The sequence below is a fragment of the Lygodium microphyllum genome, chromosome 25 (genome assembly GCF_053477565.2).
Source record: "Lygodium microphyllum isolate KBCC chromosome 25, Lygodium_microphyllum_v1.1.10, whole genome shotgun sequence".
NCBI classification, from domain to species: Eukaryota; Viridiplantae; Streptophyta; class Polypodiopsida; order Schizaeales; family Lygodiaceae; genus Lygodium; species Lygodium microphyllum.
Window position 1 is genome coordinate 49,231,275 of NC_141159.1, and position 24,665 is coordinate 49,255,939.

The 24,665-nt window shown below is 42.6% G+C and overlaps 1 protein-coding gene across 8 annotated transcripts in view; it reads left to right on the top strand.

Annotated features, from left to right (window-relative positions):
• The window catches only part of LOC148014204 (uncharacterized), a 53,766-nt gene that overhangs the window by 25,771 nt on the left and 3,330 nt on the right, over positions 1 to 24,665 (top strand). For 3 of the 8 annotated variants that reach the window (XR_015688660.1, XM_087666855.1, XM_087666853.1), the window contains exons 8-11: positions 19,874 to 19,964; positions 20,060 to 20,149; positions 20,232 to 20,378; positions 20,840 to 20,883. Coding sequence is in view for 3 of the 8 variants with exons in the window: in XM_087666855.1 (XP_087522981.1) it covers positions 19,874 to 19,964; positions 20,060 to 20,149; positions 20,232 to 20,378; positions 20,840 to 20,883 (372 nt within the window). In the remaining 5 variants the exon portion in view is untranslated. Of the gene's footprint in view, positions 1 to 19,873; positions 19,965 to 20,059; positions 20,150 to 20,231; positions 20,379 to 20,839; positions 20,884 to 24,665 lie in introns of those variants that run through there. The other 5 variants (XR_015688662.1, XR_015688661.1, XM_087666854.1 and 2 more) reach the window with 4 other exon arrangements.

The window sequence follows — 24,665 nt, forward strand, 5'->3', positions numbered from 1 at the left end:
GGTCAAACATAGGTTATTGCTTTACTCTGGGGTGTGGGTGCTATCTTTTGGAGTAGTAAGAAGCAACCCATAGTTGCCTTATGATCTATAGAGATTGAGTATAGAGCGGCATCTTCTATTACATGTGAGGTAGTGTGGCTTTGGAGGTTGTTAGGAGAGCTTTGCTACCCGCAGATAGGTCCTACTATACTTCATTGCAACAATGAGAGTTGCATTGCTTTGGCATGGACCTTGTATTCCATGCTAGGTCGAAACACATTGAGATATGGTACCATTTCATTTGGGAGAAGATCTTGGATGAGACTATTGATTTGGTGTATTGCAAGGCTGAGGATAAGTTGGTAGATTTGTCGGTGAAGGCCCTTCCTTATGCCATTCTTTGACAGCACTCCAAATCCTAAGCCTTATGTGGCATTTGTGATCTAGGAGGGGCTGTTAGATATTTAGTCATCCCTTGGATAGGCACAACAAGTAGAGTACAATTACTCTTGGGCAGATTTACGCATTTTGTGGATTAGGTCAGATAGTTTTATGAAGTTGCCTGTTGATTCTCAGCAGTTCTGAGCAATCGGGCAGGTCGTACAGGTCAAATAGGCCAGGCAAGAGTGCCATGTGTCATGCTGCAGACTTTACACAGCATTTTTATGATTATTTTATTGTGGTGGCTGTTTTTTGCTGCAGTAAGCTAGTTTTTGGCTGGCCGACCTGCATTATTTTATTATTTCTTTCAGCCTGTATATTACTGACTTGCCCCCACTCATTTCGACTTGAGTTTTGTAGGTGGAGAGAGATCCTTGGCAAAGATACACTTGACAGCCCATTGTACATATTAGCTTCCTTCATTTCAGCATTCATTTGCTGCAGTTTCTTGCGTTCTATTGTCTCTTTCTCTTTCCCTCTTCTCTCCGTGTCAATTTTCTTTCAGTTTGTTCATACTCTTCTGCATTTGCTGCACTCTAATAGAATTCTCCTCAACCTCCTAGGTGTCCAAACCAATCTCTCTTCCGCCAACCACCCTCAAAGCAATGGACAAACAAAGAGAGTAAATCAAGTCTTGAAACAAGATCTCTGATGTGCAGTCAATCATCATCAAGATAATGGGTTGAATTTACTTCCGTTGGCTGAATTCGCCTATAATAATGCTAGTCATACGTCTACTAGTTATGCAAACTCCATTCTTTGTCAACTATGGAAGATACCCTAAAATGAACATTTATATGAGCCACCTAGTAAAGAATCCAACAACTATGAATCTACTTGAACACTTGTCAAAGATTTTCAAGGAGTTAATGTCATGTATTTAATAAGCCCAGGGAAGATATAAAGACATTGTTGATCGACAATGGATGCAACATCAACTTACAATATAAGAGATTGAGTTTGACTTTTATGGCAAGATTTATGCTCTTCTCGCCCTTCCTAGAAGCTCAATTATCAAAGACCTAGGCCATTCAAGATCATTGGCCAAGTGAATCTAGTCACTTATCATCTCCAATCCATGAGAATTTATCCATGTCTCAGTCTTGGAGACTTGCCATACATCCTTAATTAAGAGGGAGGAACTTACAACCACCACCACCTGTTGAATTTGAAGGTCACCTTGAAGTTGAGACTATTCTTGATTTTAGAATCTCTCATTGAAGGCTTGAATACCTTGTTGATTGGAAGGGACGTGATGCTAGTAAACGAACAAGGAAATGAGCCTTCTAAAGGAGTTTCATCAATGACATCCATTGAAGCCAAGAGCCTTACCAAGAAACCCCATTGCTCCTCATGGAACTCCTCGTTAAAGGAGGGGGATTAATGTCATGGACACTGAAAAACCTAGTATCTTCTAGAAACTTCTAGGAGATTTTTAAAATCTTGGAATATTTTTTTAGAAGGTTCTAGAAGATCACTTATATTAGCATTGCTTATGTCATCAATGATGTCATTATTTAGAAGCTTCTTCTTAACCTCTTGAACTCTAGTATAAATAGGGGTCTTGGGCTACAAGTCCTTCAGTCTTGCCAACACTAGTTGCGAGGCTTCTGTGAGGCAAGTTCTCCCTAGTTCCAGTTGAAGCTATGTTTCTCTAGTTCTTGTCTTATCTTAGATCTAGTCTTGTATCGAGATTTCGTCTTGTATCAAGAAATATATTGATGTACTTACCTTGTTATAATAAAGAAATAAGTTCTTCTTCTTTAAGTTATTCTCTTGTAAGTTGTGAGGTGACAATGCTTGTCCTTGCCAAGTTCTTGTCACCCTCATAACACTAGATATAAGCCAGAGGTGCACGTCAGGCATATCTTCGAGGATCCTTCGGAGTGGAATCCAATAGAAGGCTTTACAAATCCTGGATAGTTTACTGGTACAAGCAAGGTAATGGGTCTTGTAGAGGAGGCTTGGGAGCTAAAATTTTTGTAGGTGGATCAGGAGCAAGTAGTAGACCTAGCTCAAAGGGCACTATCTTTGATATAGTAGGTTGAGGAATTGGCTCAGAGGCCATGTGAAGAAATACCCTAACATAGAAACACAAATAAGATTGTACGACAAAGCATAGATTGAAAGAAGAACTAGGGTAACTCAGAAACAATGAACACAGAGAATGAATGAAATAATATGACTATTGAATATACAATGCTAATGCAACAAACACACTGTGCAGTGAACGAATACTGTACCTCGAACTCTTTATTTCAAGGATCAAGGTAGGGGTAATGTTAGAGAGTGTGTCGTACTTTGAACAGATCCGAAATTGCAGCAAGTAGCCTCTGAATGCCGAACACTAGCAAATGCAGCCAAGGAAGGTTGAATTTGATGTACATGGTAGTGGAGGAGAGAGAAAGACTAAAAACGCAGATGAGGAGAGAAAAATACAAAAAACGTTGGCTGTAGGAGAGAGAAAACAACAAACGCAGGTTGCAAGAGAGTGAAAGGCTAAAAACGTAGGAAAAACCACCTGTAGTAGTCAACATGCTGAAATCAGCTCCGAATATTGTATGGTAGGTTAGAAACAAGCACCTAATTGTTGTAGATAGCAATGGCTAGCTTTGACCTTGATATCCTCCGTGTTCGAGGTGTTTGCAATAAGTTGAAATACTTGAAATCTGCAAAAACGAGAATAACTCTGAATGGATGGCAGCATACCTATTCATAGAAAGTTTGGGCCCTCCCAAGTGGGTTTGTGCTTATGGGATACAGACACTCTCTAGGAATGCATTTCTTTTTAAATAAACAAGGTTTCTTCCTTAATTAAGTGTGTTTTGGGACTGTTTAAGTGAACTTATTGCATTTTTAGCTCAACATGCCCTCTTAGGCCCAACAACGATGCTATAAGTAGACTAGCCAAGCCCTTAAAAAAAAAAAAAAACTTTACCCGAAGGTGTCCCAACCCAAAGCAACCAGTGTATCGAACAAAGGGTGTGCGTTCGCTACCCAGTGGTCTACTAAGACTACAGAGGTGATGGTTATCTTACCAAGGGAGTTGAAGTGATCACCTCAAAGAGGCCAAGGCATCGAACAAAGGGTGCACATTAGCTGCCTAGTGGCCTACCAAGTCTTGCAAAGGCTGATGGAATTAGCTATGGATTTTTTTTTTTTTTGAGGGCTTTATAGTTTTGATAAATTTAACATTAAGTGAGGGTTTCAAATCGGTTTTCATCCTATTGAGTATTGGTGCCCCAAATAGGAGAGTGATAAGGGATAGTCAGACCCAAGACCTTCACAAAACAAGCATACTATCCCTACCATTACTGGGTGTCGGTGAGAAAGGAAAACGACTAAGATGTGGGTGACACAAATATAGCAAAGATATAAAGCAAGCAAAACAAGCAAAGCAAGCAAGCAAGCTAGGGAGAACTACCTTGGAGACTGCCATGTGCAATGCCACGAATATGGTGGATTCATAGTCGACCACTCCAAAAGACCGAAAAGGGATAAATGCGCATAGATGCATGTTTACATGAACATAATGCAAGTGCATGGAGTAATGCAAAGGGAGATGCAAGATGTCATGCTCACACAAAATGCAATGCAACGGTCTCACTTGAATAGAGTGCCCTTGTAGGAGAATTGTTCAGTTGCCTAAGTGCCCTTTCACAATCATGTCATCTTGACAGTGCGGATGAAGTTACAAATGCCCATAAGTACAATAGAAGAGAATAAATGAATGAAAAAACTATAAGCATCATCATTGTCACTATCAAGAGAAGTAGCCGCTTTCTCTCAAACTGGAAGGGAAAGCAGGAGAAAAGTACCCTCTTCTTGTCAATTTGAAGAAGTAGGGGAGGGTGTATCCAAGCCAGTTCTGGGTAGAAGGCACTGAAGAACCAGTTGGTTGATCGCTTTGGTCAAAACATTTGCAAAATTGTGTGATGAAGGTACAAGCTCTAGGCGGATAGTGCCTAGCTCAACTTGCTCTCTGAAAAAGTGGAAGTGGACTCCCATGTGCCGTGTCTGTGGTGTGATGATTGGATCGCTCGCAAGGGCGATGACACTTTGATTGTTGCAGTAGATAACGCTGGGAGAGTCACAAGGGAAGTGAAGCGCCGCCAATAAGTTTCTCAGGTAGATGGCCTCGGTGGTACTATTGAAGAGAGCCCTATACTCAGCCTCGGTTGTGGAAGCTGCCACTATCTCTTGCTTATGGCTGGACCAAGAAATGGGAGTCATGCCCTGTGTGAAGAGGTAGCCACCATGGGAATGCTGGGTGTCAAGATCTCCTTTCCAATTAGAATCAATGTACCCTTGCAAACATAAATGAGAACCATAAGTGAGACCATAAGAATAAGTGCACCGTAAATAACACAACACACGAAGACATGCAATCCAATGTGACATCCTAGGTGCTGTGAAATACTTACTGAGAATGTTGACTAAGTAAGCTAAGTTTGGCATAGTTTGAATTAACTAGAGAAGTTTTCCTATTTTCTCATTAGGCGTATGTGTGTATGCATGACACCTGAAGACTCTGAAGTGGGATATGATAGGTCGAGAGCCAAAGAATGCCTCGTATGGGGTCTTCTGGGGAAAAGCCGCTGTTGGGCACCGGTTGAGGATGTACACTGCAGTGTTAGTAGCCTTAACCCAAAGGCGAGCTTTGCTGCAAATAACATAGAGCGTACCATTTCCATGACTGTCGGGTTTTGATGCTCTACGACTCCATTTTGAGAGGGAGAGTTGGTAGAGGTGAGTCGGCGAGAGATGACATGGTGCTGTAGAAACTCGGAAAACTTGTGGGAGATGAACTCACCACTGCTTGTACTCCTCATGCAACCAACATGACGACCCGTTTGGTTATGAACCAGCAATATCTAAGCAGAGAAATATGTGAAAGCATTGGACTTATGCTTGAGGAAGTACATATACATTTATCTGGAATGATCATCCACTATAAAAAAGAAATACAACACGCTGTTTAAGCTAGCAGTGGATGTGGGCCCACAAAGATCAACATGAATCAATCTAAGAGGTGCCTTAGCTCTATGTGTAGACTGTTGAGGAAATGGGTACAGTGTTGCTTCCTGAGGTGACATGCTCTACAGACATCTTGAGCTATTTTTAGGTGAGGAAGGCCCTCAACCATCTCACGGCGAGACAACTCATAAAGAGAGTCATAGCCAAGATGCCCTAGGTGGAAATGCCAAAGACGCTCATTGTTCGTAGCCTCTTGAGATGTGGGTAATGCTTGAAAGCTATTGAACATAGAGCCCTCGGCTGTCGGCTCGGTAAGAAAATGGGTCATGTGGTATGGGCCATTAGGACGTGTCTCACCAAGAGCAATCACTAAACTAGTCTGAGAGTCAAGGACCTAGACTATGGTCGCTGTAAAGAAAACTGCTCGCTTCAACTGGCAAAGTTGTTGAATAGATAACAAGCTTAACCCAAGTTGAGGGGCATAGTATACATTGTCCAGCGAAGCTAGATTCGAACCCTTGTTAGTGGCAAAACTGATGCAACCTTCAGCCTGGATCTTGACCTTGGAGTTGTTTCCTACGCAGACTTGCTCGATTGCAAGGGCTTGGATACAGAATATGTCCTCTATAGGAGTCATGTGATGTGTAGCTCCATTGTCCACAATCCAAACATGTGTTGATGTGCTCGGTTGTGACGAGTGGCCCTTTGCGGTAACCTCATCGAGAGGCAACTCACAGATGTGGATGAGACTTGCATTGGATATCTCTACTACGGAGATGATGTGGGCCTCTGCAGACTAGTTAGACAAGCCCTTTGGAGTTGAGAACGTTGTCGATTGAGATGGCTGACCAATGGCAGTGTGGGTGTGACCTTTCCACTGCCCCTTGCCATCACCTTGCCTCCCCTGAGGGGGATTGCCCGACTGAGGGGCGGGGGTCTGTGACTTGGGTTTTGGTGCTATATCTCTTGCCTTTGATCGACTCGTCGTCAAAATGGCGAGTCTTTTGACAATGTTGACAATACCTATTCTTCTTAGGTAATTTCTGCTACGTGGGTTTGAGTTGAGATTGGGAGTTTCCTTGTGATTTTCCTTTTTGTTTTTGTTTTTGATTTGAAGTTTGATTTTGTTTACCCTTTCCTTGCTACCCCTTCTAAGAATGAGCAACAAGACCCCCCTTTGAAGGATTACTCATATGAAACTGATCGAACAACCGTGCATAATGCAATAACTGACATTCAAATTCACAGAATGTGGGTAAATTTAGTAGGGAAATCACTTGCTGCACAAAATTGAAGTATTTACGTGACAACTTTTGAAGAAACAATGTGACCTAATCGCGAGAGGACTTAGGTGTCCCTGTAGTGGAGAATTCGGCAAGGAGACGTTGATACTCAACCAACTTGACTTTCAAGTCATCCTGGGCTGAGATTTTGAAGTTTTGAAGCTCATGGTCAAGATTTATGTGACAGGTCTTATCTCAGCCGCATAAGGGTCACTCACGTCTACCAATCGCTCTAACATTAAGTCAAAATGTTGAAGATGAGAATGAAACTCAGGCAATAAGCCTTGTATCGGCTCGATAATAGCGGAGGCATTCCTAGCCTTCCATGAGCGGGGATGACCTTGTATGGAATGAGTGCGGAATCGGGTTGGGATTCCAACCCTTGCATAAGATCCCATAGGTTCTATGAGTCAAGGACATGTCTCATCAAGTTCGATCAAGTTGTAAAGTTTGATCCATTAAAACGAGTCTTGTCATCATTGAATACATGCTTGGCGAAAGATGAGATAGAACCATGAGGTGTTGGGAATGTGGAGTAAGATGGAGGTGGAGGATAAGATGGTGGTGGTGGTGGTGGTGGTGGTGTCTGATAAGGAGAAAGAGGGGAAAGTGGTGGGATGGTAGAAATAGTCTGTGAGTATTCAATGAGTGTCAATTGATACGGAGGCATTGGAACGTGAATGTTTCCATAAGGTGCCGATGGAGGTGGAGAAATGGGATACGCAAGCCTTGTCCAAATGTCGACTGGGACACAACACAATGACCAGAGGATCCACTAGATAATGCCATGAGGCAAACTGTGGCACCAACAAATCCATACTCGGGAGAGAATCGGGGGAATACCCAGGTTGCAATGATCTTGAAAATGTGTGAGGAAAAGGTGGAACACTACCCGATTGAGGAAGAGATAAGGTCTTAACGGTTGTGCGGAAGTTTGAAAAACCCTCCGGTGTGGTGAATGAAAACACATGTGATCCTATATGAGAGGCAATATGTGGTGCACTTAATGGAGGCTGAAAGGATGTGGCATCGGAATAAGATGGTGGGATGGGAGGGAGATTAAATGGATTTGTGATAGGTGTAGATATGGGAAATAATGTGGGTTTCTTTTGTCCATTAAATGCATTAAATTGAAATAATGATGATGAAGATGCACATACTTTATTTTGGCCTTTGAAAATAAAATTGTTTGAAGTGGAAGGAGTACTCACAATTTCTTGATTCAACTACTTACCTAGTCTTAAGTTCATAAAGAAATGTTTGCCTTTCTCATTACTCATAAACTAGAATTGTTTTGCATATGTTCTTCATCATGATGATCATCGATACCAATAGGAGAAGGGGAATCATTATTAACAGAATATGAAATGGTAGACATATCTGGCACCGGAGAGAATAAGTATGAAGGCAATGGAGTGTACTCTATGCCACTTGCGGATGGCCAGTCCTAAGTGGAGATTCCGCTCTTCTTGCCTGGTTAGTAGATTAGTATACCAAATCTAAAGGGTGAAATTCAGACTTACCTTCTATCTTCTGTTGGGCTCTATGCATTAAAATGAGATTGTACCCAGCTGCAATGATCTTGTAGGTCGTGGAACTCCATGGTAGTCCGATGTTTGTTCGACCATGTCAAGAGCTTGTGAAGCAAGTTGGGAGGCCCCTCCTACTTGTTCCTCGATGGATTTAGCTCGGATGTGAGAAGTGGTGTGGAAGTAGCGTTTGAAGTCATCTGCCCTTTTGTTCTTGCTTCTTGTGTAGAGCTTTCAGATCAAGGCCTAGGTTTCTCTCAAAGAACTTGGCTCTGATACCATGTGAAGAAATACCCTAACACAGAAATACATATAACATCGTACAACAAAGCATAGATTGATAGAAGAACACAGTTAGGGTTAGGGTAACTCAGAGACAATGAACACAGAGGATGAATGAAATGATATGACTATTGAATATACAATGCTCATGTAGCAAACATACTATGTAGTGAATGAATACTATATCTCGAACTCCTGTATCTCAAGGATCAGGGCAGGGGTAACGAGCTAGAGAGTGTGTCGTACTCAGAACGGATCTTGAATTGTAGCAAGGCAGCGTCTAGATGTCGAAGACCAGCAAACGCAGCCAAGGAAGGCTGAATTTGATGCAGACGGCAGTACAAGAGAGAGAAAATCTAAAAACACTGGCTGCAAGAGAGAGAAAACAGCAAATGCAGGTTGCAGGAGAGAGAAGGACTAAAAACGCAGGAGAAACCAGTAGTAGTATTCAGCATGCTGAAATCAGCTGCGAACAGTGTGTGGTAGGCTGGAAACAGGCGCCAGACTGTTGCAGACAGCAATGGCCAGCTTGGAGCGTGATATCCTTTGCGTCCAGGGTGTGGGCACATGCACCTCCTTATCCTCAATAATGCAAAATTTCTACCTAAATCGAGTAACCAAACTAAGTTCATAGGGAGTGTGATTGTGAAGAGAGCTAGAGTACAACCTATTTTGAAGATAAGTTGTTATAGCAATTGCTTCTTCCCAATACTTAGTATTCTTTTTCAAGACGTGGTATTGATAGCATAGCTTTTGCAGCATTTAGCAAAGTGCCATTCTTACGTTCAACAACTCCATTTTTGCAAAAGCTTAAATACCTGAAATTTGCAGGAACGAGATTAAGGCTGAATGGAGGGCAGCATATCTATCTATAAAAAGTTTGGGCCCTCCCAAGTGGGTTTGTGCTTATGGGATACAGACACTCTCTAGGAACACATTTCTTTTCAAATAAACAAGGTTTCTTTCTTAATTAAGTATGTTTTGGGGTTGTTTAAGTGAAGCTATTGCATTTTTAGCTCAACAGACTAGTGTAGTGGGTTGCACAATATCCCTCTCATAAAGTGACATCTCTTCGAACAATCATCTTGTTCGTATGAGGATTGAACAAATGATAGGCGTTCTTCTCAAAGAAATATCCAACAAAAAGCAAGAGATTAGCTTAGAGAGTGAGCTTTCCTATCTTATCATTAGGAGTTTGTGTCTAAGCATGATATGCGAATGTTCGGAAGTGGGAAATCATAGGTTGTGTCAAAAAATGCCTCGAAGGGGGTCATCTAAGGAACCATTGCAATTGGGCACAAGTTGAAGATATACAATGAAGTGTTAATAACCTTGATCCAAAAGCATGTTAGGTTAGAGTTTAGCAACATGCGCACACTTGCACACACTCATAGTGAACAAGTGAACAACGAGAGGAGAGTGTTGGAAGGTCACATTTGTGATGAAGATTGTGGAGTCTTTGCTAGGGTTTACACTGAGGAAACACAGTGTACGACCACGACATAAGCACAAGGAGACAAACATAGTCATAGAAAGCAAAACTCAAAACTCAAACATAGAAACTCAAACACAAACATAAGAAGGGAGAGAAAGAACACAACTCTGAAGTGAATGAATGCTGTAAATGAATATAAGAGTGTACAGTGTGCCGAAGGGAAGAGTAATGTGTCGGAGAGTGACCTCCACTGGAGACAGATCCCAAGTTTGTGACCACTAGTCCGAATGTAGGAAGAAGAGGATGTTCTAAACGCAAGTGTCAGCTGATGCCGAGCACCTAAACTGTACACACAGCAGACGATAATCAAAGACTGTACACACAGCCAATGAGGAGCCGCTTGATGAAAAGAAGCTGCCGCTTGATGAGGAGAGGCTATCGCAAGCTGTGGAAGGCTGATGCAAGGCTGTGTATGCAGTCGCCAAGATGTGGCAGCTCCAAACGCAAGCAGAAGAGGGTCAAAAATTGTCATCAATGCTGATGGAGGAGCGCTAGATGTAGAGGAAGGTGTGGCAATAGTTGATGGGGCTGGACAGCCACATGTGTGGGGGTTGATGGGTAAAACCTGCACACAAGGGTGAGAAACCTAGACAAAAATGGATGAGATTGAATGGGGGCAGCCTGCCTATTTATAGATGAGGATGGACCCTCCCAAATTAGGGTTGCATTGAACTCTCTCAAATCGTGCCCCGTTTTAGGATTTTCATTAAATGAAGCTTGTTTTGGGGCTGTTCAAGTGGCTAATTAGCATGGAATGCATTTCTTAGCTTAATACCCTCTCTTAGGCGCAAAAGAGGGTGAGAAAGGAAGGCCAACCCATTTTGCCCAAGGCGTCCCACCCCAAAGCAACCAGGGTATTAGACAAAGGGTGTACGATGGCTGCCCAATGGAGATGATGGTTATTTTACGAAAGGAGTCCAAGTAGTTACCCCAAAGAGGATAGGGCATCGGACAAGAATGCTCGTCGGCTGCCTATTGGCCTACCAAGTCCTACAAAGGTGGATGGACCTACAATGAACTTTGATTTAAAAAAAAAAAGTGAGAGATGGTTTGTGGTTGATTGATTTAGAAAATGGGAGAATGAAAAGGGATGGTTACGTCCAATCCATCACAAAACAGACAAGCTCCTCATCCACTCGAGGTTGTCGATGACGAGGGAATGGTGATGAAGTAATGGTGGTGTGGTGTACAAACCATCAGTGGAAACAACTTGGGATCCATCTAGTGGTGCTCTGCACAATGCGTATGCTACATGTTGTGAAATGCACATGTAGCAGGTGCCACTTGGACAGTGTCCCTTGTGGGAAAATTGTTCACTTGTCCAAGCATCCTAGTACAAAGATCAGGAAATCACGCAATGCAAAGGGTGAAGGTGCAATAGGAAGGGGGGGAGGGGAGGCCGATGTCGAAGACAAATGCCGAAACCTATAGAATACTAAGTAGGAACCCCCTCTCAACCTTGAATGTCGATGCTGAAGGAGGAAGAGGAGCTAGATGTCGGTCTTTGTGTGGTGTTGAGAACCATGATGAGAAGAAGCATCCCAATTGGAAGAGCTAGGTAGAAGTCACCGCCATGATAGCATCAAGAGAGATGTTGTACGATCCGCCTTGGGAGGGAAAGCCTCCATGTTGGTAGAAGAGCAAAACTTCTAGGAAGATGAAACCAGAATGGAACGATGCGCATCCCATGTCTCCAGCCCAAGTAGGACTAGACAAACTTGCATGTTAGCCCTGCACTGAAAACAAATTCTAGAAAAGAGAGTAAGATCTGCAAAATCACAAAGGTTAGTAGTGAGATGCTTTAAAAAAAAAGACAAAACTGAAATGGAAAATTAACTGAATGAACAAGTGCAATAATGCAAATGTGTATGGATGTGTAAATGTAGCAAAATACTTAAAAATGAAAGGGAAAAAGACAAGACTTCTATGGGCTTGACTCTATAGCCTAAAGCTCTAAAAGTGGGACAATGAGAAAAAGCTAAGTGGGTGGCCACCATCGCGTATGCCCACTAGTAGGTAGCTGCAAGATGCTTGACGAGGTGGTGAGGTAGTCCTAGATGAAGGTAAATGTGATGTGGATGCATAAAGTGCAATGGGATCGGTGCTAGCAGACCAATCAGTCAATCCCTCTGAAGTGAAGAAGGATGGCCATTGAGGTTGGTCATATGCCACATGTCGAGGAGCCGGGGGGATTGAAGGAGAAGATGGGGCAGTAGCGGGAGGCGTAGCCCCACTAGACTGTGTAGTCATAGTAGTCTGCTGTGGTTTTTTGGGTGGTAAACCCTGGGCCTTGGAGTGACACTCCTCGTCCACATGGCTTGCTCTGGGACAATGGGTGCAATACCTATCTTTTTAAGGAATTTTTTGCCAAAGGAGTCATGTTTCTTTGTTTTTGTCGGAGGAAGTGGTGTCACCCTTGTTTTGGCTTGTCTTCGCATCTTGCGAGTTCTTGCCACTTTTGGTTTTTTCTCTTGGAAGAAGAGGCAACCATCCCTCGCCCTTGCAATGGATGTGTGTAGAGGAATTTTTGTGGACTTGATTATGCAACTGCACATAATGCAAGAACTGACACTCAAAATTGTAGAAGGTTGGCAATCTAGATATTCAGAAAATGTGTTGGATAAAATGGAAGTATTTGTCAAGTAACTTGTTCAAGAAGGACATGACCTGATCATTGTTTAACTTTCGAGAGCCAATAGTGGCAAACTCGGCTAGTAACCGTTGATATTTGGCCAACTTGACTTTCAGATCATCCCCTTCCTTAATGGAAAACTCCTGAAGTTCAAAGTTGATGTTTATACGCCAAGTATGATCTCTGGTTGCTAGCGGTCGGTGAGATGACTCCAACATTTCAATGTGAGAGGAAAGTGCTGTAACTGAGAGTGAAACTCAAGATGCAAACCTTGCATCAACTTGACATTGGCCGTGGCATAGCGAGCTCTCCATTGATGGATGTACTCGGGGTGGGCTAAAGACCAACAACCAGGTCCTGAAGACTGTGAGACTCAGGCACTTGTTGCATATAGTTCGACCAAGTGATGAAGTTTGTCCTGTTGAAATGAGTATGTTCTGTTAAGGCATTTTTGACCGATGCAACAAGAGTGGTAGTGCTCGGATAAGGTGGATAGACTGAATATGGTGGTGAAAAGGAGTACACTTGGGAATGGGTCCTAGAGTGCCCACCAAGCATACGAGAAGTGTGCATGGTGGATCCAAATGTTTGCATGGGATGACTAGACATGGGCATTGTTGTTGCATGAGTACCCCATGGTGGAGGGATAGGGATACGTGGAGCAGAGGATGAAAATCCTTGCGTAGGAAAGTGTGTGGGTATGATATGGCTTCAGGAGAAGAGGGTGGGATGGGAGGGAGAGAAAAAGAGTAATTGACTTGCTCAAATGCAACAAAAGATGTAGGTATACCTGATGATGAATGTTTGCTTCTTGAGCCCCCTCTATTAAGATTTACGTACATTTGATTATCCGGATCTTGCACACCAAAAGGCAAAACAAGAGAGGGTTTTGATTCGAACGACTCAAAAGGGTTGTACGAACCTAACACAAGGCCTGGTTGAGATGATGAAGATGGATCACCAATCATCCCAAATGTCGTATTGCCTCCGTGATTAGAAAGGTGGGAAGCCTCACCAATTGGTTTGGAAGGACTAGCAAAATTGGAAGAAGGGATGTCTCTTGGTCCATACTTGTTGCATAGGTACTCCTTGAACTCCTCCTTTGTGAGGTTAATGAAATCTGGAATATTTGGCATGGGTGTGAACATAGAGGGTGATGGTGATGGTGAATGTGGAGTGTCGTCTTTCTCATGGAGTCCATAATGCCTCCTCAAGGTCTCCAGTGATGGAGAAACTTGATAAGACATCATGGGGTCACGAGAAGGTGTGTGACATTGTGATTTGGTTATGAGTCGTATTGTGTACCTTGTGCAAAGACTAGCACTCTAGAATATCTGCAGGATACTCTTTATAAGAGCATTGACTCTGATACCATGTGAAGAAGACTATGGAGTCATTGCTAGGGTTTTCATGGAGGAAACTCAGAGTGTACAACCACGATAGAAGCGCAAGGAGACAAACATAGACATAGAAAGCAAAACTCAAACCCTAAATGCAAAACTCAAAACTGAGACATAGAAACTCAAACACAAACAGAAGAAGGGAGACAAAGAACACAACTTTGAAGTGAATGAATGCTATAAATGAATGTAAAAGTGTACAATGTGCCCAAGGGAAGAGCAGTGTGTTGGAGAGTGATGTCCATTGGAGACGGATCCCAAGTCTGTGACCACTAGTCGGAGTGTAGGAAGAAGAGGATGTTGTAAACACAAGTGTCAGATGATGCAGAACACCTAAATGCAAGTAGAGGGAGTGTGAAAGAGGGCTGGCGACAGTCAAAGACTGTACATGCAGCCAATGAGGAGCTGCCTGATGAAAAGAAGCTGCCACTTGATGAGAAGAGGCTATTGCAAGCTGTGGAAGACTGATGCAAAGCTGTGTATGCAGTTGCCAAGATATGGCAGCTCCAAACGCAAGCAGAAGAGGGTTAGAAACTATCGCCAATGCTGATGGAGGAGTGCTAGATATAGAGGAAGGTGTGGCAGTAGTCGATGGGGCTGGACAGCCACGTGTGTGGGGGCTGATGGCTGAAATCTGAAAACAAGGGTGAGAAACCTGCACAAAAAGGGATGAGACTGAATGGGGGGCAGCATGTTTATTTATAGACGAGGATGGGACCTCCCAAATTAGGGTTTCACTGAACTCTCTTGAACCATGCCCCATTTCAGGATTTTCATTAAATTAAGCTTGTTTTCGGTCTATTTAAGTGGCTAATCAGCACGGAATGCATTTCTTAGCTCAACAACATCCATTATGTGAGAATAAATGAAAATACAATCCCTAAGGTACTAAGTACCACGCCCATTGATGGGGTGTTCAAACGGGGGAAAAAAAACCCTTCTTTAGCTGGAAGGTAAAAAGTGCTTGTGAAACCAGCCTTCCTTCTTGGATAGGGTGGTAAAATATGATCAAGCACTTAATTACTGTAAGCAATAAATGAGCATAAACTAAAACACACACATTACCTTAACAATCTTGGACAATAGACATCTTGTTGGCCCCAAAACTAGCACCCCTTTTAGTATTTCTTTAACTTCAATTGCCAATGGATCAATTACAAGCCAAGATTCTCTGATCTCCTTGGCTAATCTAGAAGCCCCTTGCTGTATAAACAATCAGCAAGCGATTTGGGCCAATTACCCCTTGATTTTCACCTAGGACTTGCACAAATGGAACTACCAACTGGCCAAATGCTACTCCAATTTGCAATAGAGGGCTTGGCATCTGAAATCCCTGTCGATACAACAAATTGAAGATGCTGATTTCAATGTACGATGCCTTATCTTGTTGGCATGGGTCTTGAGGTAGTTGCTAAACCCTAATTTTTGCAGAAAATTAGGGTTTACAGCAGAAATCCTTCTGTTGTCCACCAAATTTGACTGAGATCTACTGAGAATGGCTGAGATCTCTTGAGAAGGGGTTTGAGAAGGTGAGAGAAAGCCAAGATGAGAGAGAAATTTGCTTCTTTTCGCAAGAAAACTCTAAAATCTGCTTGTTGCTTGCTCCAGTCTACATTTAATGTAGTCACCTTCTACGTGGCACCTCCAAAATGCTGTCACTTGACTAGCAATGTTAATGTTGTTGCTAGCCCCTAGAAGGTGTCTCCCTACTGTCTTCTACATGTTGAGGCCCCAAGATAATTGTCTTCTGCAACAAATTGCTATTCTTTTATCAGAAAACGGACCATCAGCTCCCTTTCTCTCTCCTAGAGGACATGAAGTTGGGCATCACACCAAGATTGACATCAGGCTCCTCTTCCTCCTTCGGCATTGACATCCAACGTTGAGAGGGGATTCCTACCCTTCTTGGTATTCTATAGGATTTGACACTTGTCTTTGACATCAGCCTCCCTTCATTGTCGTACCTCTCCTTTGCATTGTACGATTTCATTATCTTTGTAAAGTATACTTGTGTAAGTGAACAATATTCCCATGAGGATTAGTGTCCAAGTAGCACTTACTGCATGCGCATTCTCATTATGTAGCTCACTACTCTATGTATCTCATTGTGTAGAGCACATCTAGGTGGAGATCTTAAACTGTCTCCACCAATGGTTCTTCACCACCTTTCTACCATCTCACTATTCTTCATAACCCTTTCCCTCGTCATTGACATCGTGGAATGGTTCGGTTAGCATGTTTATTTTGTGACATATTGGATCTAACCATCCCATTCATTCTTCCTAGGAGGTATCGTTACTTGAAAGGCCACAAACCATATCATTCTCTACCCCATAAAAAAAAAAGGTTCAATGTGTGGTTCCATCTGCTTTCATATGACTTTGTAGGCCAGTGGGCAGTTGACAAGTACTCTTTATTCAATGCCTTGGCTTCTTCGAGGCGATCACTTGGATTCCCTTGGTAAGATAACCATCACCTTTGTAGTCTTGGTAGGCCATTGGTTAGTTGACGTATAATCCTTATTCGATACCCTGCTTGCTTTGGGATAGGACGCCTTGAGGTAAAAATGGGCTTGAACTCTTCTTTCAGTCTCTTTTTGGTTCCAGTTTTAGGCTTGAGAGGGAGTGTTGAGCTAAAAATTCATTACTCATTGGTTAGATCTTTAAAATAGCCCCAAAACAATAAATTGCCAAGAGTTTCATTAAATGGGGAGTAGTTCTAGAGAGTTTCTGTGTTCCATATGCAAAACCCTAATTTGGAAAGATCCTTCTCATCTATAAATAGATAGGCTATCCACCATTTAGCCCCATCCTTGTCTTGCCATCGGCCCTCTTTCACTAGTTGTCTTGCCTCGAATGATTGCTGTTATGTGGTCTACAGCTATTGCTCAGTCTTCCACAGTTGTGGGCGATCAGCTTCCATCACCTACATCAGGTCGTTTTTGTATTTTCAGCATTTTTCTTTGTCAGCCTCTGCCCTAACTGGTGGTTATAGCACTTGGGATCTATCTCCGGTAGACAACACACATCAACACCTCCCTTTGCTTGCCCCCTTGAGAGCCACCAGCCTTGGACAGCTATGCCTTCTTTCCTTCATTTACAACATTCATTCATTCGCTTCAGAGTTCACTCTCTTCTCTATTTGTGTTTGTGTGTTCTGTATTTTTGTTTTGTGTTTTGCGTTTGAGTTTTGCACATCACTGTCTGAGTCTTTGTGTTTCAGTCGTGGTTGTACTTTTTTGTTTCCTTTGTGCTAACCCTAGCATATCTTCACAGGGTTACCCCTCTCTCTCTCCTAGTCTTGTGGTCAAGTATTACTAGTTGGTGGACTTTGAGTGCCTTTTTGGCATGGTTCTTCTCCCATTGTTCATTGATGCAATGATGATTTCAAGGCTATAGAATGTATGGATGATGATGTCAAACCCATAGAAGATCGCTAAGTTCCTAGAGATTGAGATATTAGACACGAGTTTTCGTATACTAGAGCATAGTGACAAGGTGGGTTGGACAGAGTCTTTGTTGCCTTGAGTTTGGGCACTAGACCTCAGAGTGTAAACATTTGGGGCTAAGGCCATAGACTAGGCGACTACACAAGTAGAGGATAATAGATTCATTAAAGTTTAGCAATGTAGGGATAAAAGGTTGTGAGACCCTAGTAGCCTTGGTTGGAACTAGCCTTTCTTCTCGCATAGGGTGGCAAAGAACTTGATTTAGTGCTAATTACAGCAAGTATAAAATTCACATAAACTGAAAATGCAAATGTTACCGCTTAATCTTGGAAGTGGACACTCGGTTGGCCCCAAAACTAACTCCCCTTGCGGTATTTCTTTAAGTTGTATTGCAAAAGGTGGAAGTACATTGAGATCTAGCACGATCTCCTTCAATCTCCAATACATCTTGCTGCCCAGAGCAACTAGCAAGCCTTCAAACTAATTTTCCCTTTGGTTCACTTGGAGATTGGCCTTTAATTTGCTTCTTGGATGACAAATTCTTCCCCAGACTTAATGTTGGCTGGTTGGCCTCTTGAAATTTTGTGAAATCCTTGAATTTCAGCCGTACAATTTAAAGTACTAGGCCTTGAATTCTGAGCACTCTTACTAGGGTGGTTGGTAAACCCTAATTTTTGCTGTAAATTAGGGTTTAGCAACAGAAATTCTTCAATTGCACCCTCTTGGGACTGAATTTGGCTGAGATCTCTTGAGGGAAGCTGTGAATTGGTTGAGAGAATGGAGAGGAAGATGGAGAGAGAAATTTTAGAGTTTTATCACCAAAATTGGTTGAAATTTAATGCTGCCTTGTTAAGGATGGTTGATTGACTGCAACCCACTATCAGTAGGAGCCCCACATGCAGTCACCTACCCTTGTGGGCCCCAAAATTGCTCACCTGCCTCTAGTGGCCTCTTGATTAGATGGGGGCAGCTCTTTGTTATCCTCTAATGGCTGTCCTGATTACCAATGGCTAATTGCAGCAGTAGCTCTCTCTCTTTCTTTCCCAACCTCCAACATGCTGGAATGAGGCCAACAACCTCTAATAACATTTGTCTCACTTGCATGGGTAAGTTTTGCCAAGTGGTAGCCTTCTAATTGCATTTTCCAGTCTAATTAAATTAACATAATATTACTTTTGAAAATTATTTTAGTTATTAATTCTTGCTCATAAAATTAATGATGTTAGCCAACAATTAAATTGGCTAGGCCAATTTGTTACCCAAGCAATCTTGAGCATTTAGTGGCCCTTGAATTGTTATTAATTAATTAATGCCTAGTTCAGAATATCACCACCGACATTAATGGCTAATAAAGTGTTCTAGGCCAAAATCTGTTACCAAGTACCACCTAGTATGTATAATCTATCACAACTTTTGCTTTCAACACTCAGAAACTTTTGAGGGTCCTTGGTTCATCATTGTGAAATAACTAACGTGCACATCACATGTGCACCCTTTCATTTGCACATTTGATTAACATTTAATCAAATGTTAAGCAAAGCATCAAAATTTCACGTCCTTGTGGCATGAGCCCAAGGATAGTTCCCACTTTCTTTGGAGGTGGGAATCTTTGTAATCTGCAAGTCTCGGAGTGGCAAGGTACATTTGTTGGCCCCTCCTGTTGGGCTGAAATACTCATTCTTCCTCAGACTTCCCACTCTGACAGATGGACACAATCATAGGTGGAGGCCTTAAGAGACCTTGTGTTTGATGATTTCTCATAGTGGCTTGGAGAGATAGGGTTGGAGTTATTTTTGGAGCTCTCTCTACCACTTTAACATTTGACTCTATCATGTTAGTAAGTTCGAAAACTTAGCTTAGCAAAAGCTTCGTGCAAGTTCCCCAAGAAATCAACATTCTAATGATTATATCGGTAATAAAATAGCCATTCTTGGGATGTGCAGCAATTATTTCAATCGGTGGATAGTTCAACCCAATCTTTTTGATTTCTTCCTTGATATCTCATTAAGCTCTGGCCATTGTTTGTTAAGGTACTGAATCAGTGAGATTGATTGTGGAACTAGAATAAATATTATTTTCTTTTTTATTCCACCCCAAGCTGATAAAATACTTCAGATATTGCAGTCTGCCACTAAGAGCTCTCTCTCTCTCTCTCTGTGCCACCCCACCAAAAAAAAAAGATTTTACAAGATGAAAAATGATAAAGTAATTATTATCCACTCTTATATAGCAATTATGAAACCACCACCATGAGCAGCCAAAAACTGTCATAATCCTTCTATAACCAAAACAACTATAACACGCGCGCACACACACAAAACTGTTTTTTGAGAGAGAGAGAGAGAGAGAGAGAGAGAGAGAGAGAGAGAGAGAGAGAGAGAGAGACTTAAACAATCATATCAAGCAGGGACTTCATAACTGAATGTTGTGCAAAGTGTCGATGCAGCAAACAGTGTGGAAACCGTGTTGTGCAACGTGGTATCACTCGGAGACTGCAAGTATGGGACCTTGGTTTTCTTGGTTAAAATATATTTTTTTGTACCTCAGACATTCTGCAAGGTAAACCTAAGGTCAAGTTTCTTTTCTTCTACAGGTTTTTATGACACCGTCTAAAAAGGGCTGGGGAGTTCGTGCACTTGAGAAAATTCCTGCTCGATCTTTTGTTTTTGAATATATAGGAGAGGTATCGTTTGTTTTGCTGGTGTTATTCTTGTGCTTTAAGATTCACTATTGTTAGAAACAATGATTTTCAAAATCTTTGGTAGATAGCTACAAATCAGGAACAATACCTCCGCAACATGGAGTATGAGAGGAATGGAGTTCATACTTACACCATGGATTTGAATGCTGATTTTGATATGGAACAACGGCATTTTGGGGAAGGCTTAAATGATGAAGAATTATTGGTGTTGGTGAGTGTTGTCTCTACATTCCCAATAATGAGTTTGGTGTGCTTATTTCTTACCAACCTTTGAAGGTCTTGAAGACTGGCAGTTTTGAAATTAAGCTCATCTTACCTTCATCTGTGGCAGCTCCACATTTCATGTACTGGAATTTGCATTCAGTTCTTGATCACTTATGTTTGTGAGGTCTAAGACTGCTGACTTCCATTGTTAGTTGAAGCAGAAAATTGCTTTTGCAAAGTTAAAGGCTGCTGGTCTTTACTAAATTATGTTTGAAAACCAGCTTAAGAAACTCAGTTTTCAATACACCTGACATGAGAGCTGTCTTCACAACGTCATTATATTTTTTGCTGGTTCACAATTAGCTAAATATTTATGCCAAGGTGTCTGTGTATGATGTTTATAGATTGTAGATATTTAACAAAGATCTGACTCTTTTTTTGTTTGTGGTGATGTTGGAAAATCTACAGGATGCCACAATGTTTGGGAATGTTGCACGATTTGTCAATCATAGGTAAGATCCTGCTGTAGATCCTGTGTTGAATGTACACTTTTAAGGGTGGCCATAAGATCATCCAAAATAAACTCAAGAGACACCATGATACAAGCTTCAGAAGAAGCCTTTATTTATTTATTTATAGTATTTGTGGGCGGGTTCTGGAACAGACTTCATGAAACATGAGGTTGCATCATGGTCTTTCAGTTTCAAAGAATTATTTATTGCTGAAAAAAAGAATGGAAACAAAAGCAAGTGTAGTCACGTTTTATCTTAAAGAATATACAGAGGGATGATTTTGATTGTCTATAAAACCTCTTGACTGCAAGTTTGCATTAGGATGTTTCATAACAAATGCATGCTTTCATTCCCGGACACTTGTATACAGTAGGGTTATAGCTTGTCAAAATTATATAGAGTGGAGTAAAAATTTTAAGAAAAATGTTATGTTGCAAGGTTTGACAGAAACTGCTATGTGAGTGTGACAAGTCGGTTGGGAAGCTTGAGAGGGGTAGAGAGAGAGAGGGCTGGCTGCTACAGGTTCACTGTTAGGGGGTCACATACCAGATCCGTGATGATGACAGGGAGTGAGGATGACAGTTGTTGGGTGGGCCATTTCCATGAGAGAGAGAGAGAGAGAGAGAGAGAGAGAGAGAGAGAGAGAGAGAGAGATTCTTCGGAGGCCAACATTGACCTATAGGATAAATCAAATGGCTTATTACATTCCACTTCAAGTATCAATGTCATGAAGGCAGGTAAAACGAAAAACAGAAAAGAAAGAAATTTAGATAGGATCAACTCTGACTCATAAGAGCTTTAATTATAACATAAAGTTCCATTACAAATATACAAGGTAGCTAAATTCCACTAGGTGTATTTTCTTTTGGTGAAGTGGAGTGTGGAACTCCTTGAAGATTGCTTTTCCTCCTCAATGCAATGTCCACTTACCATTTCTTTGTGCTTCTTTGACTTTAGTTAATTCTATTGGCCGATTTTTTGAGTTGAAGTGGAATTAACTCATTTGCTATCCATTCATCCCTTGTAGGGACTTAGTTTACTTCATCATATCTGTTTTCTTTGTCATATCCATCCTTTGCTCGTGTGCCTTTTGGGATAATGTTAAGGGGCCCTTGCACGGAGAGAGAAAGAAAGAAGAAAGAAAGTTATATTAACGCCTATGAAAGGCCAAGGTGGCCTATGAGACCAAAACGTTACATACAAAATGTATGGGAAATTTTCCAAGTCCCAATAAAGCTACCATCTAATGCTATGATAAACTAATTGAGTAGGTACAAGGTGGTGTATAGGGTGGGTACAATTCATATGTGTTCCAAGTATGGTGTGGAACTGTTGATGGAGCTTGGTCATCCTAAAATGTCCCGCATGGGTCTATCTAACATCGAGAGGCTGAATTGGCGGGGCAGGGCCCTCCGGTGGTGGCGTAGTATCCCTTGTATCCTTGACTTGTGTCTCTTGCGAGGGTGTGGGCTGGTTGGGTGTGGGCGCCGAGCTTTGCTTCTTGTCGTGGCTATGGCTAGGGTGGTCCCCCGTGGCCGGGAGGTCAGTGGGGTTGGTGGGGGCTCAGGGGTGGGGATGGTAGTTGGCTCTCGGTAGAATTCTGTGAGCAGGTGTTAGGCGGCTCCCTGTCTTTGCGCTGAGGTCCGGAGGAGGTGGTCTCTGTGGCGCCGTATTTCCAACAGGAAGAGCCCAAGGCATCTCTGGTCCTTGAAATCCATCACTCTAGAGAGTGGCCCGAATCCTTCTCTGGATAGGCAGTGGAAGCGTCCTTGGATCTCGTAGTATGCTGGGCACCCTGCATATGTAGTGTTCTTCTGTCTTCGGCTTGAGCTGGCAGATTTGGCAGATTCGATCTTCTAGGGGGAGAGGGTGAGCCCCGTATCTACCTATCTTGACTCGTAGCTGGTGTGAAGATGTACGGATCCATCCAATGGCGCTTTCGATTCCATGGGGTAAGTGTGTGTCCATGTAGCTTGGGCGGGTAATGAAGCCGTCCGGAGAAATATGCAAGAAGTGCTCCCGGTAGAAAGCCTTCTTTGTCCCTAGGTCTTCTGTAGGAGTCACCCATGTCTTGGCCGTGTGTAGCGGAATGACATCCATTCTGATGATACGGTTCACCTCCTCTTGGCTGAGCTCTAGGTGGGGGTAATCTAGGCTGTATTGTAGTGGGGGGAGGTGGTCCATGTGTAGGCCATGTAGCCATAGCCAGGTCTTTGTTCGGGCATACTAGCATTCAGTGTCCCCTTGCAGTGCTAGTTGTTTGGATGACTCTAGTGCGAGTTTGGGATACCGATGCCGGGGCAAGTCCCATAGTCGGTGCAAGGCCATTGTTTGGAAGAGGGCCTTAGCTACGATGGGCAGTGCCCCCATCTCTGCTCTGATGATCTTGTGTGGCATAGAAGGCTTGCTCCGGATTGTGCGGCCCTCCTCGTGTCGTAGAGACTAGATCCCCATATGGGACCCCCGTACAAGAGTGCTGGTGTGACTAGAGTGTCAAATAGGTAGAGCTTTATGCGGGGCTCTTGGAATTGTATGTGGGTGCATTGGTTTTCCATGGATCCAAGGGTTGCATAGCCTCGTGTCGATCTATCTTCTGCTTCCTTTCTCGAAGTGAATCTCGGTCCTGAAAATGTAATCCTCAGATAGGCGTGTCCGGGGAGGTAATGGGTGTCTGAGCACAGGGCTCTTGGATTCGCCTTTTACACCTCCTTGCTGTCTTGTCCCAAGAATAGCTGGTAGAATTTGCGTTCCACTTTGGTTAGGTAGGCCCGTTTCTTCCTTCGTACGAGGCGACGAAAGAACAGGCGTGCCGGTTTGTGCGTGTGTACTCCCTATGCTTCATCCTATTGAAGACGGAGCTGGGTTTCCGTGCACTTTGCGTCATACCAGCTATTTTGTGGGACATTCTTGTCTGGAGGGGAGGGCGGGGGTGTGTGTGGGGGAAGTACTTGGCTGTTGGGGTGTGGAATGTTCCCGCCAGTTGTGTTTTGATCTCCTCCAAGGGTGAGTAGGGGTTCATTTCCTGCAGGCTCCAATAGAGGTGGTCAGAATAAGCGCTCGCAGTTAACTTGGTGAAGTGGTACCTGGGGAATCTTGGGAGGCTGGTTGCTGGGGGGGTTGGGTCATGTCTACAGGCGATGTCAAATTGCAGGTAGACATGGTTGGTGGCCACTGCGAGCGGGTGGGGTGATATTCTGAAGGACTGGATGTCAGGGATAAGTGATAGGGGCCCAAGTATGTAGTCCATTGTGCTTGCTCCCAGTTTCTGTGTAGGTGCTCATGGTGCCCCTATATGGTGGATCCACATAATGGGTTAGAAGAAAGAAAGTGTATGCTTCCACCTATATGACCCGATTGGGTACATGTTACCCGACTATTATGGTTAGACTCACACATAGAAATGATTAGTGTCTTGAAGTGTGGGCTAGCTGCACTAGAATAGATAGTTACAATTGACAAGATGGCATGAAAATTGATGAGGATTCTATGATTGTTGTAATATACTTAGAAAGAGCTTTCACACAATATCCATATTGTGGGATTTCTAAATTTTAGGTGTACATTTTAGGAGTCACAAATTGGCCTAAAAATGCCAATGCTAAGAAATAGGGATAGACATTCTAAAATAGCAAGTTTGTGTTTAATGGTGCTTACTAAATTTGGTTGTTTCTATTTCTTAATAATTCTCAACTTGATTTGTTCTCATTCTACATCATATTTCCTTGCTCTAATCTCATGTACAACAGCTGAAGGTAGCCCCAAAGTTAGCCACAATCATCTCA